Genomic DNA, 18536 nt, shown 5'->3' with positions numbered 1-18536 from the left:
AATTTATTAAGTTTATTCTGTATCTTAAAGGGCTGAAAAATGCCCTTTCTATAGAGATAGGGGCTATGGGGGATAAGGGATGGGGCCTGATCATCCAGATATCAAACCCCCAAATCCCTAAAATTCAGTGTTTTGTTCTTAACCTGCTTTTATAGGTTGCTCTCAGCTACCTATCTCCCAAACTAGTCTTATAAGAAGCACAAGAACCATACAGGTAGTCCTCGACTTATGACCATAATTGAGCCCAGGGTTAGAGTTGTAAGGTGGTGCCGGGCCAATAAATGGACCATGCCCGATTTTGCAAATTTTTGGGGGGTGATGGTCATTAAGTTGAACCACCACAGCCGCTAAGTGGATGCAGCAGTCGTTAAGCGAATCCGTTGTCCACAATGGGTATATTTTTGGCAGAAAATTGGAAATCAACATGTTTCTGGCCACAAAGTGTCACAAACCACAGCCGGGTGCCCACGAGACACCCAAAACAGCTGTAAGTGTGAGGCAGTTGCTAAGTGTGCAAAATGTCATGTGACATACGTGTGTGTGTGTGAGAGAGAGAGAGAGGGAGAGAGAGAGAATGAACTTCAAATTTGGGTTCTAAGCAGGTCCTAGAACAAAGTCCATATTAACGGCTGCTAAATGATGGTCGTAACTCAAGAACTGCTAGAGTAAGTTCTACAAATAAATAATATTCTTGTTTAACTGCAGAACTGGATGGAAGAGAAGATGACACCTAAGAGCTGGAATTTTTCAGAAACGGAGAAATTCACAGTCCTCGATTTACGACAGTTCGTGTTTAGTGACCGTTTGAAGTTACAACAGCACTGAAAAAAAGCGACTTATGGCCGTTTTTCACACTTACGACCATTGGGGCAACCCCGTGGTCACGTGACCAAAATCCAGACGCTACCAGCCACTGGTTCATACTTATGACGGGTCGCAGCATTCCAGGTCATATGATTCCCCAACCGTGTTGCTCCAAGTGCTGCGATTCACTTAACCGCCGGGCCAAAGAAAGGTCGCAAAGCGGGGCAAAACTCACTCTCGCCTTGCAATCCGAAGCCGATCCAGAGGACAGTACCCAGCTGCCCATCACACCCAAGATAAGACAGCATCAAAGCGCACAATGCCACAATGCACTTATTGCAACTATTTATTTATTTACTTTGAAGAGATTTATATTTTGCTAGCAATAAATAAATAAATAAATAAATAAATAAATAAATAAATAAATAAATAAATAAATAAATAAATAAATAAATTTAAAAAAAGGTAAAAAGAAAAAGAACAGCAAACTTTTGGACTTTCGACAGCTATCGGCCCAACCATTTACATTTAAACTAGTTTTTCAAGTTTTAAGTTTCAGGGAAAAACAAGAAGTGGGGGGGGAAAAGGAGATCTCTGTGAAATCTTTGCCAGTTTTTCAGTAAACCAACTTTCACTTTCCAATGGGGGGGGTGGGAGAGAAAAAAAGAACAATGGGGAAGGAAGTGGGGGGAGAAAAAACCACACGGGAGGTTTCACAATATATATATTTTTCCAGAATTTCTGCGCCGCGGAGACCCCGCCCATCTCGCCTTCCAAAGAGTCGCTGAAGCTCACACATTATGCACGTAAACAAAGGTTGAAAAACACCTGATCAGCCGTTCGCCTTTTAAAAAAGGATGACGTATATGACAAACATGCCAACGAGCCAGAGGCGGAATTCGACGCCCGACAACCTACTTGGGAGCCAAACCTCAATCCCACAAGGGTTAGGCGACGGCTGGCATAGGCTGTAACGCTTTGCATTGATGCCAAGGTGTTTACTTGGCATTAATCTAAAAAGTGTGCTTTGCCATGGGGTGTTTATGTCCTTGGTGTTCACTGAACTTGGTTTATCTCAGACGTTTTATGACCCAACCAGGTAACGTCATCAGTGCTAGAAGGCAGTGAGGTTTGCTCTCTGTTTACATACGAGCCCCTTCTAGCACGGAGGATGTTATCCAGTTGGGTCATGAAACGTCTGCAAGAAAACCCCCAAGCCCAGAGGGCACCAAGGACCCCACAGTCGTCCTCTCAACAAACCTCCTGCCTTCTAGCAGTGATGATGTTACCACGTTGGGTCATGAAACGTCTTCGAGAAAACTTGGAGAGCACCCGGGACCCCTCAGTCCTCCTCCTCTACTCCTCCCAACAAACCCCATTCCCTTCTAATTTAATTTCATATTTAAATTTATATACTGCCCTTCTCCCGAAGGACTCAGCACTGATGATGTTACCTAATTGGGTAACAAAACATCTGCAAGGAAACAACTGAGTTCAGAGAGAGCACCAAGAATCCCACAGACCCCTTCTTCCTCCTCCACTCTGCAAATATCACTCCCTTCTGGCACTGACAATGTTACCTAGATGGGTCATGAAACGTCTTCAAGAAAAACACCAAACTCAAAGAGCACCAGCCCTTCTCCTCTCAAGAAACTCCACTGCCTTCTAGCACTGATGATGTTACCTAGTTGGGTTATGAAACATCTTCAAAAAAACCACCAATCTCAGAGGACCCCTCAGTTCTCCTCCTCTCAACAAACCCCACTCCCTCTCTCTCCTAGCAGTGATGATGTTACCTAGTTGGGTCATGAAAGGTCTGCAAGAAAAGCCAGCCAGCTGAGAGAGCACCCAGGACCCTGAGGTACAAATATTCTCCTTTACCGGCAACCTGTCTAACTTGAGGATCAACTCTGCCTGACACCCAGAAAGAAAAAAACCAGAACAAACAAAGGCAGAAACTTACGGAGAGAAATCCTGAGGTTTGTTTTCTCTTCATCAGCGTCCAAAAAAACACTGAGAGGGAAGCCCGGAGGAGTTCCACCTTTCTAAAGAAGAACCGTGAATCATAGGGAAACCAAAACGTCTCCGGACAGGATGTCTCATGTCACAAGCTGTCATTTGCGAGAGATGATTGGGTTTGTTTTTTTTTTGACTCCGGCATTCTTGTGACTCTGACTTCAGATAGTATCTCCGGGCGATGCATTTTGTGGGACTCAAATGATTACATCACATGTTGTTATCAACCAGGGGCGTGTGCGCACACCTACAACTTCCAAAAAAGTTTTACGGGGTGTGTGTGTGTGACATTTATTTATTTATTTATTTTATTTATTGGTTCGATTTATATGCCGCCCTTCTCCAGAGACTCACAATGCAGCTTACAATGCGTTAAGCAATAGCCTTCATACTTTTGTATATACCTGCTTAGTAGGGCTTTCGGCCCCCCCTAAGCGGTGTTCTTTTTTATACAAAGTCAGCTTATTGCCCCCACAATCCGGGTCCTCATTTTACCCACCTCGGAAGGATGGAAGGCTGAGTCAACCTTGAGCCTGGTGAGATTCGAATTTGCAGTAATTGCAGACAGCTGGTGTTACTTAACAGCACTTTAGCCTGCTGCGCCACCAAGGCTCACCAAGACATCATGAAGTGGAGGTGAAAATATGGTTCTATTTTTTTTTTTTGTGCATTTCTATTTCTGTAAATTTGTATAGTTTCATCTTTTTTAAAAAAAAATATTGTTAAGCCACCCCGTGGTAAGAAGGGGCGGGCAATAAATTTATTAAATAAAGGAATAAAAAAAAAAATTAAAATGAGGCAGCTTTTTGGAGAAGGACCCTGTGAAAGGGGTAGCTCTCGTTCATTCATATAAATAAACCAACTTACAAGAAATCAAGCCATCAATGCTTGCATTTTTAAGGGAGAAGTCCACTCTCTCCAGATGAGTGGGTTCATTTTGCGGAGGAAGTCCAAGAAACAAAGGTTTGTTTTTTTTTCCTCTTTCCATTTGATGATACACGATGAGCAGAACACACCCACAAAGTTTTTAAAAAAGTTTTAGAGGGGTGACATCATAAAGAGAAGGCTAAAATAGATTTATATTTTTGTAATGTTTTATTTTATCTTCTTAAACATTGTAAGCCGCCTAGAGTTACCCCGTGGTAAGAAGGGCGGCCAATAAATTTAATAAAAAAGAATTAAGGTGCCCTTTTTGGAGACGGAGCCTGTGAAAGGGATAGCTCTCATTCATCTGTATAAACCAACCAACTTACAAGAAGTCAAGCCAGCATTGCTTGAATTGAAGTAAGAAGCACATGAATTGCAGTTCCTTTGCAAAGGGAAGCCCAAGAAACAAAAGTTCTTTTTTTTTCTCCCCTTCCATTTTAATTGCAGGGATGATGATACACGATGAGCAGAAACAGAGAAGGGGGAACAGACCATCCCAGGCAGCTGTGACTAAGCCTCACTTGCTTCAAAGTTCCTTAAATGACAAACTGGACTTAAAAGCAACATAAGAAAATTCTCTTTTTCAGACACCCCCCCAAAGCCTTTTCCAATGCAGCTGCAGCTAATAATAACACACCTTTAAAAAAAAAAAGTCCGTTTTGAAACTTTTAGAAAAAGTAAACGGAGAGGGGAGAGAAAGCCAGGTGGAAGGGTTTTACAAACATTCTCCTTTTTAACAAAAAGAAAAAAAAGGGGGGGAGAGGGGGACCCACGTTTGGCACTAAAAAGTCGCACAATGCAACTTTTTAAATCATTTTCAATATTTTTTTTAATATTTTTAATATTCAAAGTTTCATTTGTTTTAAATTGATTGGGTTTTTTTTTTTTTAAATCTGTCTGGGCCAAACGATTTCATTTGATGTTATTTCTGCTTTTTAAATTTTGTATGTTATGTCTTTTATTGTTGGCTGTTCATCGCCCTGAGTCCTTCGGGAGTAGGGCGGTATATAAATCAAAGTAAAGTAAAGTAAAGGTAATGCAACTTCCAGCCTCCTGTCGCCAGCCGCCCAGAGAATAGAATATTATAGAAACTTTTCTTCTCACTTTAAGAGCCTTGGTAGTACAGTGGTTTAAGGCGCCCTGTTATTAAGCTGGTTATTAAGACCAGCTGCCTACAATTACTGCAAGTTCGAATCTCGCCAGGCTCAAGGTCGACTCAGCCTTCCATCCTTTCTAAGGTAGGTAAATTGAGGACCCGGATTGTGGGGGCAATAAGCTGACTTTGTATAAATATACAAAAGGATGAAGGCTATTGCTTAATGTATTGTAAGCCGTCCTGAGTCTCCGGAGAAGGGCGGCATATAAATCAAATTTAAAAAAAAAAAAAGTCCATTCATCGGCATACGTTCAAAGGGAAGGTCGTTGCATGCAGGAGAGAGGGGCGGCGCAGAAATTTCATCGAATAAAAACAGTGATTGCAAAGGGGAAAAGCGCAAAAAGCCCTTTTTTTTTGCACCCGCCTTCGCACGGCAGTCCCAAGGCCGGCTGGCTTTCCCTCCCCGCGCCCGAAACTTCCCACGCGTCCGGCGCAGCCCCGGGCGAGCTGAGTCAGCACCGACCGGCAGAAGCCATGAGCCGCAGGGCAAGGCGGGCAAGCTGGGACCGGAGGACGACGACGACGGCGGGTGCAAGGCAAGCCCGGGAAAGGGGCCGGGGGGGGTGTCCCTCCAACCCGGCTCCCGCTTTTACCTCCTGTTCGCGGAAGGTCTGGTTCTGCGCGTCGATCACCCGGATAGTCCGCTTAATGGGCAGCAGCCCCCCGGCGTCATCGTGCGCTACCATGTCCTCCGGCTGCTTAGCCTTAAATCCACCGGACGGAAGGATAGAAAGGAAGGAAGAAAGGAACGGCTACTGGCCCCAGCCCATGCCCGGCGCTTCCCGGCGGCCGGAGCCCGGCTGGCAAAACGGCAGCGGCGGGAGCGACATGACTGCACCCAAAGAGATCCCCTCGCCGACTGAGCCCCGCCGCTGCCGCGCGCCGCACTCCAAGAGCCGGGGGCGTGGCCGCGAGGCGTGGCTTCGGGGGCCGGCCGGCCATTGGTTGCGGGGAGAAAGGGCTCCGCCCATTCTCCCCCACCCCCGGGTTCAGGTTGCCCGCGCACCTTGGCTGGGAGGGAGGAGGGAGGGGGAAGAGTGGAAACCGCGCTCTCGGCTGGAGTTGCAACCTGGCGCCCGCGCATCGCCCGCCTTGTCCGGCTCCGGCTGGGCCCAGGGCGGAGGAGGAGAGCTTGCAAGCACGTGTGTCGCAATGGTGGAGAAACTGGCCTTTGCAAGAGACGTGCTCGGTGGCTAAAACACTGTCGATCAGAAAGGTTCTGCGGTTCGAACCCCTAGTGCAGGTCTCCTGCGAGAGCAGGGGGTTGGACTAGATGACCTCCAAGGCCCCTTCCAACTCTATTACTGTTACTGACCAGCTCCCGCACTGATGGTTGTTGTTGTTACCTAGCTTGGAGCGAGAAACGTCTTGAAAAGCGAAGAGCTCAGCTCAAGAGAGCATCAAGGACCACACAGTCCTTCGTCCCCTCCCTCCCTCCTCTCCCCAAACCCCACTTCCTTCTGACAATGATTAAGTTCCCTAGTTGGGTCATGAAATGCCTGCAAAGCAAACCACCAAGGACCCCACAGCCCTCCCCCCACCCCCTCCTTTTCTCTACTACCTCCCCTCTCTTTTAGCGCTGATGATATTACCTAGTTGGGTCATGAAACGTCTTCAACGAAACAAGCAAGCTCAGTCAACACCGAGGACCCCACAGGCGCCGCCCAGCAACACCCTCCTCCTCCTCCTCCTCCCTCTCTCTCCCCACACCCTTTTAAACACTGATGGTGTTACCTAATTGGGTAATTAAACGTCTGCAAGAAAACCACCAAGCGCACCAAGGACCCCACAATCCTTTTCCTCCTCCTCCTCCTCCTCTTCGCAAGCTCCCCTCTTTTCTAGCTAATGAGTTGTCGGCAAGCAAACAACCAAGCTGAGAGCATCAAAGACGATACAGTCTTTCCCCCCCCCTTCTAGCACTGATGATGTTACCTAGTTGGGTTATGAAACGTCTGCAAGAAAACCCCCAAACTCAAGAGAGCGCCAAGGGCCTCACACTTCTTCTCTTCCTCCTCCTCCTCCTTCCCCTTCTCCTCCTCCCTCTGCAAACCCTACTCCCCTCCACTGATGATGTGACCTACTTGGGTCATGAAACGTCTGCAAGAAAATCGCCCAGCTCAGAGAGCACCAAGGACCCCACAGTCTCCCTCCCGCTCCTCCTCCTCCCCACAATGCCTTCTCCCTTCTAGCACGGATGACGTTACCTAGCTGGGTCATGAAACGTCTGCAAGAAAACCACCAAGCTCAGAGAGCACCAAGGACCCCTCCGTTCAACCCTGAGCTACAAATATTTTCCTGTATTGACCATTTGCTCCTAGACTGTTGGGGGGGGTTCCCTTCTCTGCAAGACCCCAGGGCAGACGGTCCTACAGGGTTTCCTGGTGCTACTCAAGAACACAAGGACATGTGTAACGTAAGACTTGGCAACCTGATTTGGCCCCCAAAACTGCCCTTGCAACTGGCCGAAGGAACAGCCCCTTTAATCAGATTGTGGGCTTCGAAACCCCTCCAGATGTGAGACAGACATCTATGGACACCACACGCCCCCCCAGGGATTAACACACACGGCAGCACCAGTTTCTCTATTCGAGGGCTGTTTAGCGATGGACCTGGTGGCCACTTCTAATGAAAGTCTAGCAAAGGCCTGGAAGCGCTAGGAAACATCAAATAAACCGACTTTTTTCCCCCAGATGTTCAACAGCTGGAGGAGCCTGCTTTGTTAGAGAGGCAGGGAAGGTACACCGGCTCTTATTTAGACAAAACCAGCAAATATTCAATCACCGGAACAGTTTTTCCATTCCGTGACAAGGTTCCAGATGTTGGGGGCTACTCTGAAGCATACTTTAGGCTAATTAACTGGAAATTACATCTGAATGTGGAATGGGTTTCTAAACAAGAACCTTTTTTTTTTGGCCTTTTAGGGATTTCTCCATTTTCCAGGGAAAAGTTGGTTTGTGACTCGGAGGGGGGGGGAGAGGGAGAGCCCAGCAGTCTGGACAGTGTGGCAGCTATCTTTCATCTCCCAGTTGGAGGACTCTGTTAAAAACTGACCTTAAGAAATCCAGCTGAACTATAAACACCTAATATAGGCTAACTATTCGTGTGGAGAAGAAACTTTATTCGCTAACGAACAATGAATGTTAAAATATATTCTCGGAATAGGCTGGCTCAAAAGGCGTAGAAATTTGTTCAAGCTGTAAAACTGCTTTGCAAATAACAGGGATGTAATCTTGTCGGCTGACATACATCTGCACCTCCATAACTGTCTGGTTTGGTTCTGGAACCCAACGAGACAGACACGGACTTCAGAGGATCATTAGAACGGCAGGAAAAAGAAATGCTACCAACCTGCCTTCCATGGAGGACCTGTATACTGCACGAGTCAAAAAGAGGGCTGGGAAAATACCTACAGACCCCTCGCATCCTGGACATCAACTGTTTCAACTCCTACCCTCAAAACGACGCTATAGAGCACTGCACACCGGAACAATGAAACGCAAGGAGAGTTTTTTTCTGAACGCCATCACTCTGCTTAAGCAAATAATTCCCACAACACTGTCAAACTAGTTACTAAGTCTGCATTACTATTAATCTTCTCATCGTTCCCATCACCCATCTCCTCCCACTTATGACTGTATGACTGTAACTTTGTTGCTTGTACCCTTAAGATTTATATTACTGTTTCCCTATGACTATCATTAAGTGTTGTACCTTATGATTCTTGAAGAATGTATCTTTTCTTTTATGTACATTGAGAGCACATGCACCAAAGACAAATTCCTTGTGTGTCCAATCACACTTGGCCAATAAAGAATTCAATTCAATTCAATTCAATTCAATTCAATTCCATTCCATTCCATTCCATTCCATTCCATTCCATTCCATGGCATGTCACAAAAATGCAGCCAACGAATATTATTTGAGTAAGTTATGGGGGAATGTATTCTATGAATATAGCTCTAGAAGTACCTTAGTTCTCAACTTGAACTATTCACCAAGGTTGCAATGGCACTGAAAAAAAGGGGGACTTATGACCATTTTTCACACTTAACGACCGTTGCACGTGATCAAAATTCAGATGCACGGCCACTGGTTCGTATTTATGACGGTTGCAGTGTCCCCGGGGGTCACTTGATCCCCTTTGGTGACCTTCGGGCAAGCAAAGGGGGTGGGGGGGAAGCCGGATTCGCTTAACGACGGTGTGACTAACTTAACAGCTGCCGTGATTCGCTTAACCGCCGTGGCGAGAAAGGTCGTAAAACGGGGCAAACCTACTTAACCGCTGTCTTGCTCAGCAAGAGAAACTTTGCGATTGTAAGCCGAGGACTGTATTGTGTTTGAGCACCAGCTGGGTTCACACGATTGACTCAGCGAAAATGTAACTGGCAGATTTATAGCCGAGGGTATTGTGCAAATCCGGCTCTCCAAAGAGTTGATTAAGGACTAAGGTTGGCCCTTATCCAGAAATTAAAAGAGTTCAGCCTTCCGGCAAAGCTGTGTTTGCCCAACTTCATTTAATCCACTTCCAATTTATGGATCCCCTTCGCCCCAGCACAGAGAGTTAACCTAAACTCTGATTAGGTTAGTTCAATTTAGTTTGTGCCTTTTAAAGATAGCGAAACGGAAGGGTTAGATGTATACAAAAAGGAGCCTTGGTAGTACAGTGGTTTAAAGCACCCTGTTATTAAGACCAGCTGCCTACAATTACTGCAGGTTCGAATCTCGCCAGGCTCAAGGTTGACTCAGCCTTCCATCTTTTCTAAGGTAGGTAAATTGAGGACCCAGTTTGTGGAGGCAATAAGCTGACTTTGTATAAATATACAAAAAGGATGAAGGCTATTGCTTAGCGCATTGTAAGCCGCCCTGAGTCTCCGGAGAAGGGCGGCATATAAATCAAAATTAAATAAATAAATAAATAAATAAATACAGGGAATTAAATCATGGACGCTTGTGGTGCTTTCAGACAACACGATAACACAACCGTTGACGAACAGACAATGGGAATGAATTGTCTAACCGGTGGGCTTCAAAAATTTTAGCAAGGGGATCTCGGCCCGGTTGCTGGGTGGGCGTGGCCATGGTGGGCGTGGCCTAGTCGGCCTCCTGCACCACGGCGGGGTGCGTGTGTGCGTGTGTTTTTGCCCTCTCTGGGCTCCGGAGGGAGGGTGAAAATGACCTCCCCAGGCACCGGAGGCCCTCTGGAGGCCAGAAATGGGCCTGTTTCCGACCTTCCTGAACTTGCGGTAGGCCCGTTTTTCGCCCTCCCCGAGCCTCCATGCACGCCCTGCACTTACCTGCATCCAAAATGGGGGACTCCTGGGAGGGGCGGGGTGGGCGGGGCCAGCCAGGAGTGGGATTTGGGGGGGGTTCTCCGAACTGCACAGAATCTTAGCTATAGGTTCTCCCGAACCCCTGCGAACCCCCAGCAGCCCACCCCTGATTTGAAAGCCCAAACAAACCACCGATGGCTTCTAACGTTTAGCGGCTTGCAAAAACCATGCAGGAAAGGAGACCACCAAGCAATGCTAACTTTGCAAGCTGTCGAGGTAGCCCTGAGTAGGCTTCGCTATCAAACCTCATGTTACCATGAGGAGGTTATAGGCAGTTCTCAACTTACAATCATTTATTTAGTGAACGGCACTGAAAAAGGGATTTATAAAACGACTGTCGCAAAATCGTAAAATGGGGCCCAACTCACTTAACCGCCGTCTTGCTTAGCAATGGAAATGTTGGGCTGTTTTCTTGTCGTAAGTCGAGGACTACCTGTACGGTGACAATTCCAGGCAAAGGATTTCTGGTGCTCCGGTGCTTTTAACCTTGAATTCAGCTCAGTTTCAGAGTCGGTATTTACAGTGGATATAGGAAAAAAGTCTACACACGCCTGTTAAAATGGCTGTTTTTTGAGATGTTAAAAAAAAAAAAAATCAGACCTAGCTAAATCACTTCAGAATCTTCCCACCTTTATTATTTATTTATTTATTTATTTATTTATTTATTTATTTATTTATTTATTTATTTATTTATTTATTTATTTATTTTATATACCGTCCTACTCCTGAAGGACTCAGGGCGGTGAACAGCCAAACAGTAAAAATACATAGATACAAAATTTAAAACAAAGTAAAATCGAATTAAACAAATTTGGCCCAAACTTATTAAAACCCCAATCCTTTAAAAACCAATTTAAAATTTACATAATTAAGACCTATACGTGTAAAAAAATGATCCTAAATCAGTTTTTTCAGGGGCGCTGTAGCCCTGAACCGTCGCTAAACGAACGGTTGTAACTTGAGGAGTACCGAATCCCTGCGCAAACTCTTTGTTTTTCCTGTTATCTCTCCATCAGGCCTAATGAGGAAGCCCAGGTCATTTCTTCCAGCAATCAAGGAAGTTGGATCTCCATAAACCTAACTTCCTCTTCCCTATTCCCACGTATTCCATCTTCCCCCCCTCCTCTCCCCAGTCTTATCAGCAGGGCTGCCCTATATTTAGAAGCAGCTCCTTTAAGGACACCAATGAATGAATGAATGAATGAATGAAAGGAATGGCTTTTAAGGAAGGGGACGGGGTGGGTGGGTAGAGGAAACCCCCCCTCCCCTTCCCAAGTTCAGGTAGGCACTTAGTGGGGTTTCCCAAAACTGTCAGGCTTCTTTATGAAAATATAATCTGAGCAGCTCCCAAATTATAAATAAAAGTTTTCAGAATGCAGCAGGGGGGAAAAAAGAAACCCTCGTCTAAGTATAATAATGTACATCTCCCAGAGTACTTAAGAGCTTTTAAAGAGAAGATTGATGACACACTGGCAATTCGTTGCAATTCAAGTTCCAGTGAATTTATTCGGGATGGTTTATTGGTGTGTAACACATACACACCAATAAACCATCCCGAATAAATTCACTGGAATTTATTACAGTGTTACACACACACACACATGTTCATTTTTTCCCTTCCTTTCTTCCTTCCTAGTATTCCCCTTCCTTCCTTCCTATTTTCCCCTTTCCTTCCTTCCTTCCTTCCTTCCTTCCTTGTATTCCCCTTCCTTCCTTCCTATTTTCCCCTTCCTTCCTTCCTAGTATACCCCTTCCTTCCTATTTTCCCCTTCCTTCCTTCCTATTATACCCCTTCCTTCCTTCCTTCCTATTTTCCCCTTCCTTCCTTCCTATTATACCCCTTCCTTCCTTCCTATTTTCCCCTTTCCTTCCTTCCTAGTATTCCCCTTCCTTCCTTCCTAGTATACCCCTTCCTTCCTATTTTCCCCTTCCTTCCTTCCTATTATACCCCTTCCTTCCTTCCTTCCTATTTTCCCCTTCCTTCCTTCCTATTATACCCCTTCCTTCCTTCCTATTTTCCCCTTTCCTTCCTTCCTAGTATACCCCTTCCTTCCTATTTTCCCCTTCTTCCTTCCTTCCTTCCTTCCTTCCTAGTATTCCCCTTCCTTCCTATTTTCCCCTTCCTTCCTATTTTCCCCTTCCTTCCTTTCCTTCCTAGTATTCCCCTCCCTTCCTCCCTTCCCTTCCTTCCAACTTTTCCTTCCTTCCTTCCTTCCTATTTTCCCCTTTCCTTCTTTCCTTCCTAGTATTCCCCTCCCTTCCTTCCCACTTTTCCTTCCTTCCATCTTTTCCTTCCTTCCTTCCTTCCTATTTCCCCCTTTCCTTCTTTCCTTCCTAGTATTCCCCTCCCTTCCTTCCCTTCCTTCCCACTTTTCCTTCCTTCCATCTTTTCCTTCCTTCCTTCTTTTCCTACCTACCTACCAAATGGAAATTAGTTAGTTAACATGTTTGAGAGAAGAATTCCCATTGAAATGAGGCAGACCAATGGCCTGCCTTGGAAGGGAAGTGGATTATGGTAGAACCTGCACATCGGTGTTTCTGCCTAGGAACAAAGCAACAAGGAGTTTTCTCAGGCAGCTCAGAGTTTATGATAACAGAAGAGGAGAAAATAAAATGTACCTTGGGTGTAGCGGTTAAGGTGCTGGCTCAGAAACTAGGAGATGGTGAATTCTAGTCCTGCACAAGGTGGAGGACTTTGGGCCAAATCACCAGGAGACGGTGAGTTCTAGTCCCGCCTTAGGCATGGAAGCCAACTGATTGACTCTGGGCCAATCACCAGGAGACGGGGAGTTCTAGGCCCACTTTAGGGATGAAAGCCAACTGGGTGACTTTGGGCTAATCACAAGGAGATGGTGAGTTCTAGTCCCGCCTTATGAGTGAAAGCCGATTGGGTGACTTTGGGCCAATCACCAGGAGACGATGAGTTCTAGTCCTGCCTTAGGCATGGAAGCCAACTGATTGACTCTGGGCCAATCACCAGGAGACGGGGAGTTCTAGGCCCACTTTAGGGATGAAAGCCAACTGATTGACTTTGGGCCGATCACCAGGAGACGGTGAGTTCTAGTCCTGCTTTAGGCATAAAAGCCAGCTGGGTGATCTTGATCCCATCCCTCTCTCTCTTGGCCCAATCTACCTCACAGGGTTGTTGTTGGGGGTAAACAGGAGGGGGAAGAAGTATTAGGAACCTTCGCCGCCTTGAGTGACTTATAATATAACAAAGGCAGGATTAAAAATCTAAGAAATAAAATCCGTAAGTATGAAATATGAAGACAGACATTCAGATCGTGCTTGGCGGGAGGCCTGATCCTGGCTGCATCGTTTATCTATATATCAAAAACTATAATTTCGCACCTTGAAAAAATAGAGAGTTCCGTTCTTCCGCAAGTACTTCTCTCGTTTTTGTTTTTTTTGGAATTTATTACAGGTTTTGATCCTACCTCACACAGACTTGTCTATTTCTTGGAGAGAGGGAGAGAAAAGGGGGGGGGGGTTGGGATATTTTAAAAGTTTAGCTAAGTGCCCAAGGCCATGAAAACAATCCCGCAAGCAAAGGAATATATAGCAGTGTGTCTGTGTGCTTTCGGTGAGCCTGGCCGAGCTGTTCTTCCCTTGATCTTAAGAATTGACGTAAAAGAGTAAACATTTCGACTTCAAGGCTTTGGGGTTTGCCAAAATCCGAGCGGGAGGACCATTATTTGCTCTGCTTAGGTTCCCTTTTGAAGTTCTTTGCTTTTAACATTCTTCCCTATTACAGTCATGGCAAACCGAAGAGGAGGAAACGTAATAATAATAATAATAAAAAAGAAACAGCATCCATGAGAAAAGTTTTTTTTTTTAAATTGTATTATCGTGCTTTCTTTTTTTATATAAATTTTATTAATTTTCTATTGTTTACATTAATATTAATGTAACATTATTAATATTAGTATTTAATAATACTTAATATTATTAGTATTTTCTATTAAGCACTAATAAATGTACACAATAGAAAATTATATATATATATATATATATGTTTGCTGGCTGCCAGAAAAAAAGCCTAGAAACGAGTGGATTGTGATTTCACTGAACTAGGGCTGCATAAAAATCTTGGTTTATGTAGGAAGAACCTGGCTAAAGAGAAATACACATAAAACCTATGAAGAAGAAAGAAAAACAAATATTGTACCTTTACAGGGAGGATACATGGGATGAGGATGTGGCTAACTGATGAGGACTTATAAGTCCAAAATAGATCTATCTTAGTCTCCCAATGGGCAGCAGAGTGTTTGCTGGCTGCCAGAAACAAAAGCCTAGAAATGAGTGGATTGTGATTTCACTGAACTAGGGCTGCATAAAAATCTTGGTTTACGTAGGAAGAACCTGGCTAAAGAGAAATACACATAAAGCCTACGAAAAGAAAAGAAAACAAATATATATATATATATATATATATATATATATATATATATATATATATATATATATATATATATATATATATATGATAATACTTTAAAAAAATAATAAAATAATAATTAAAAATAATAATTAAAAAAAATCTTTTCTCAATTTTCAATACAGGTCGTCCTCGACTTACGACCGCAACGGAGCCCCAAATTTCCATGGTGAAAAGCGAGGCCATTGTGAAGTGAGTTCGGCCCCATTTTGCGACCTTGCTCACCACAGTTGTTAAGTGAATCATTGCAGTTGTTAAGTTAGGAACACGGTTTGTGAAGTGAACCCGGCTTCCTTGTTGACGTTGCCTGTCAGGCCGCAAAAAGGGATCACGTGTCCTCAGAAATGATTTACCTCATAAATTCAGGTCGTCCTCGACTTACAACAGTTCCTTTAGCGATGGTTCAAAGTTACAATGGTACTGAAAAATGTGACTTCTGACGGTTTTGCAGTTATGACCATTGTAGCATCCCTATGGTCGTGTGATTTACATTCGGATGCTTGGCAACTGCCTCGTATTTATGACGGTCGCAGTGTCCTGGAAGGGGGGGGTCACACGATCCCCTTTTGCGACCTTCTGACAAACTAAGTTAACGGGGAAGCCAAATTCACTTAACAACCGTGTGATTCGCTTAAAAACAGTGACTAGGAAGGTCACGAAATGGGGCAAAACTCACTTAACAAATGTCTCGCTTAGCAACGGAAATGTTGGGCTCAATCGTGGCCGTACATTGAGGACTATCTGTACAATAGTCTTCCTCAGCAACCTGAAGATGGGTGGACTTCAATTCCCAGAATTCTCCAGCCAGCCATAAGTATACATGAGAAATGAAACAAGGCATCTGAAATTAAAAGCTCTGAAAAGATGCTACCAGACACCTCCTGATTTATTTATTTTTCTTTTATCTATTCTGTAGCTTTCTTTCATCATCCTTTCTTTGATTCGCTCTGCTGCTCTTCCACCCATAGAAACTTCCTTTTTAGGTTATCTCCTTTGTTGCCGGTAAACCGATAAGAGGGAACAACGCCAGCAAACATCTGGCTCCTGCAAATCGGGAATTAATATCAAATTGCATTTTCTCCACTACTCCTGGCCTCCTTCCTCCCTGTTTTCATTGGAAAGAGGAGATTAAGAAGAGACTGGAGAGCCATTTGTCTGGAACGGTATATGGTCTCCTGCCTGAGTAGGGGGTTGGACTAGAAGACCTCCAAGGTCCCTTCCGACTCTGTGATTCTGTTATTCAACCCTTTCAAATCTAGTCTTAATCTAACAGCAAATTCTCCACCCCAGTGTGGGAAAAATCATAGTTTCCCAGGTTTGTTGCAAACAACCTTTCATGATTTGCAAACTACAAAATGGAGGATGGGAATATATCCCTTGCGTGGTAAGGAAGGAGTAAAGGACATGTGTCGCTCCAACTGTTTTCAACAGATCATAATTGGCTCCGATGAATGGAGTTCTGTCACTTTGTGTAAATCAGGAACGTTCAACCGTGGAGTTCAACTCCCAGAATTTGGAAGGAAGGGAGGGAGGAAGGGGGAAGGAAAGGAAGGAAGGAAGGGAAGGGGAAGGAAGGAAGAGAAGTGGAAGGAAAGGAAAGAAAGGGAAGGCAAAGGAAAGGATGGAAGGAATGGAAGGGGAAGGAAGGAAGGAGAAAGATAGGAAGGAAAAAAAGTTAAAGGGAAGGAAGGGAAGGCAAAGGAAAGGATGGAAGGAATGGAAGGGGAAGGAAGGAAGGAGAAAGAAAGGAAGGAAAGAAAGAAGTTAAAGGGAAGGCAGGAAGGAAGGGAAGACAAAGGAAAGGATGGAAGAAATGGAAGGGGAAGGAAGGAAGGAGAAAGAAAGGAAGGAAAGAAAGAAGTTAAAGGGAAGGAAGGAAGGGAAGGCAAAGGAAAGGATGGAAGGAATGGAAGGGGAAGGAAGAAAGGAGAAAGATAGGAAGGAAAAAAAAAGTTAAAGGGAAGGAAGGGAAGGCAAAGGAAAGGATGGAAGGAATGGAATGGGAAGGAAGGAAGGAGAAAGAAAGGAAGGAAGGAAAGAAAGAAAGAAGTTAAAGGGAAGGAAGGAAGGGAAGGCAAAGGTAAGGAAGGAAGGAAGGAAGTGAAGGGGAAGGAAGAAAGAAAGAAGGGAGGAAGGAAAGAAGGACCCTGGTGGTACAGTGATCGGAATGCAGTATTGCAGACTACTTCTGCCCACTGCCAGCAGTTCGATCCCGACCGGCTCAAGTTGACTCAGCCTTCCATCCTTCCAAGGTGGGTAAAATGTGGTCCCAGATTGTTGGGGGCAAGAGGCTGACCCTATAAACTGCTTAGAGAGGGCTCTGAAGCCCTGTGAAGCGGTATATAAGTCTAAGTGCTATTGCCAGTGCTATGTTCCCACTGCTGTGGGTTCCCAGAGCCATTGCTTGACTCCTTGACCTGCCTTAGTCTGACCCACCACAGCTCGCCCTGGGATTCTCAGCGCACATCTGCTAAAAATGTCGTCCATTTACGAGAATATTTTTTTTTTTGCTTTTTTGGGACATGGATATAAATACCTCCCGTAGGAATGTCGAAGCGAGATGGCATGCAGGATGAAATGTGGCCAGACTAGTTATAAGGGAACCAGTTCAATTTTAGTTGCAAAATTCAGACCAAGTGGTGGATTTTCCCCAAGTGTTAGACCTGGTCTCCTTCAATTATATGCGTGTTCGTCATGGGTATTAATAAGATGCCTTTGCACAAGCTGCTAGCCAAAACCAGTTAAGGATTTCCCAAATCTGACTGCAGAGAAAGGCAAGTATTTTAAAGCATCTTTCCTGAGTGTAGGACAGGACTCCCATTTTTTTTTTTTTTTTATTTTATTTTATTTTATTTTTTTAATTTGATTTATATGCCGCCCTTCTCCGAAGACTCAGGGCGGCTTACAATGCGTTAAGCAATAGCCTTCATTCTTTTGTATATTTATACAAAGTCAGCTTATTGCCCCCACAATCTGGGTCCTCAATTTACCCACCTTAGAAAGGATGGAAGGCTGAGTCAACCTTGAGCCTTGGCGAGATTCGAACCCTGCAGTAATTGCAGGCAGCTGGTCTTAATAACCAGCTTAATAACAGGGTGCCTTAAACCCCTGTACTACCAAGGCTCTTTTGTTCCTTACGTTGCTTTTTTCCCGGTTTGCGAAAGTTCTTACCGGAGGAATTTCCCCACTTAAACAAGAACACCAGACTGCGGAAGAAACAGAACGATTATAGTTTTTGCTCGCTAGCGTGTGCTATTTTTCATCCGGTGGGACTAAATTTTTTTTTTATGTAAGTTAGAACAAGAACTTCCAAGTGCACCAGGAAACAAATCCAAGGATTCGCTTAACAACTGTGAGAAGCCATCAAAGGGGACAAACGTCACTTAACAGAGGTTGCACTTAGCAACGTAAATTCTGGGCTCGGTGGTGGTCGTAACTCGAGGACTACCTGTAGAGCAAAGCCAAGCCATTCAGGCTGGCATGGCAAAAGTGGGAGCTAAGTGGCAGACCTGACACTGATTTCCTTTAATACATGGAGGGATTTTAAAAGTTCATTTACAGAAGGCAGGCATTTCTTATTGGTCTACTACCTCTGTGTCAATGGACTAAACAAATGATTCCTTCTCCATTGTCCTCAACCAGCCGCCATCCAGCTGCTGTAGAACCAGCTGCAAAGTGAGTGAGGGGGGATCAGCCAGCAACGGCACCTGCCTTAGTGAATTTGCTAAAAGTTTCCTGTAGCCGCCTAACATCTGTGTGTAATTTTTATTAAAACTTTGAAAACAAGACGCTAAAACCTAATAGGAACTAATAATATAAAGTGAGGAAGAATAGAAATAAATAGAAAATAAATAAAAATAGAAAA

General features: G+C 44.6%; 1 protein-coding gene across 2 annotated transcripts in view; it reads right to left on the bottom strand.

Annotated features, from left to right (window-relative positions):
• Window positions 1-18536, bottom strand: part of NET1 (neuroepithelial cell transforming 1) — a 94966-nt gene that overhangs the window by 19008 nt on the left and 57422 nt on the right. Inside the window, exon 1 of one of the 2 annotated variants that reach the window (XM_034407126.2) lies at window positions 5497-5781. The exons of the other annotated variant lie outside the window; for it this stretch is intronic. Within the exon in view, the coding sequence (XP_034263017.1) occupies window positions 5497-5589 (93 nt within the window). The 5' untranslated portion in view covers window positions 5590-5781. Of the gene's footprint in view, window positions 1-5496; window positions 5782-18536 lie in introns of those variants that run through there. 2 annotated transcript variants of the gene reach the window in all.

This window comes from Pantherophis guttatus, chromosome 7 (genome assembly GCF_059756535.1).
Source record: "Pantherophis guttatus breed Tessera chromosome 7, ASM5975653v1, whole genome shotgun sequence".
NCBI classification, from domain to species: Eukaryota; Metazoa; Chordata; class Lepidosauria; order Squamata; family Colubridae; genus Pantherophis; species Pantherophis guttatus.
Note: the sequence above shows the minus strand (reverse complement) of the source record. Positions and strands in the feature narration are given on the sequence as shown.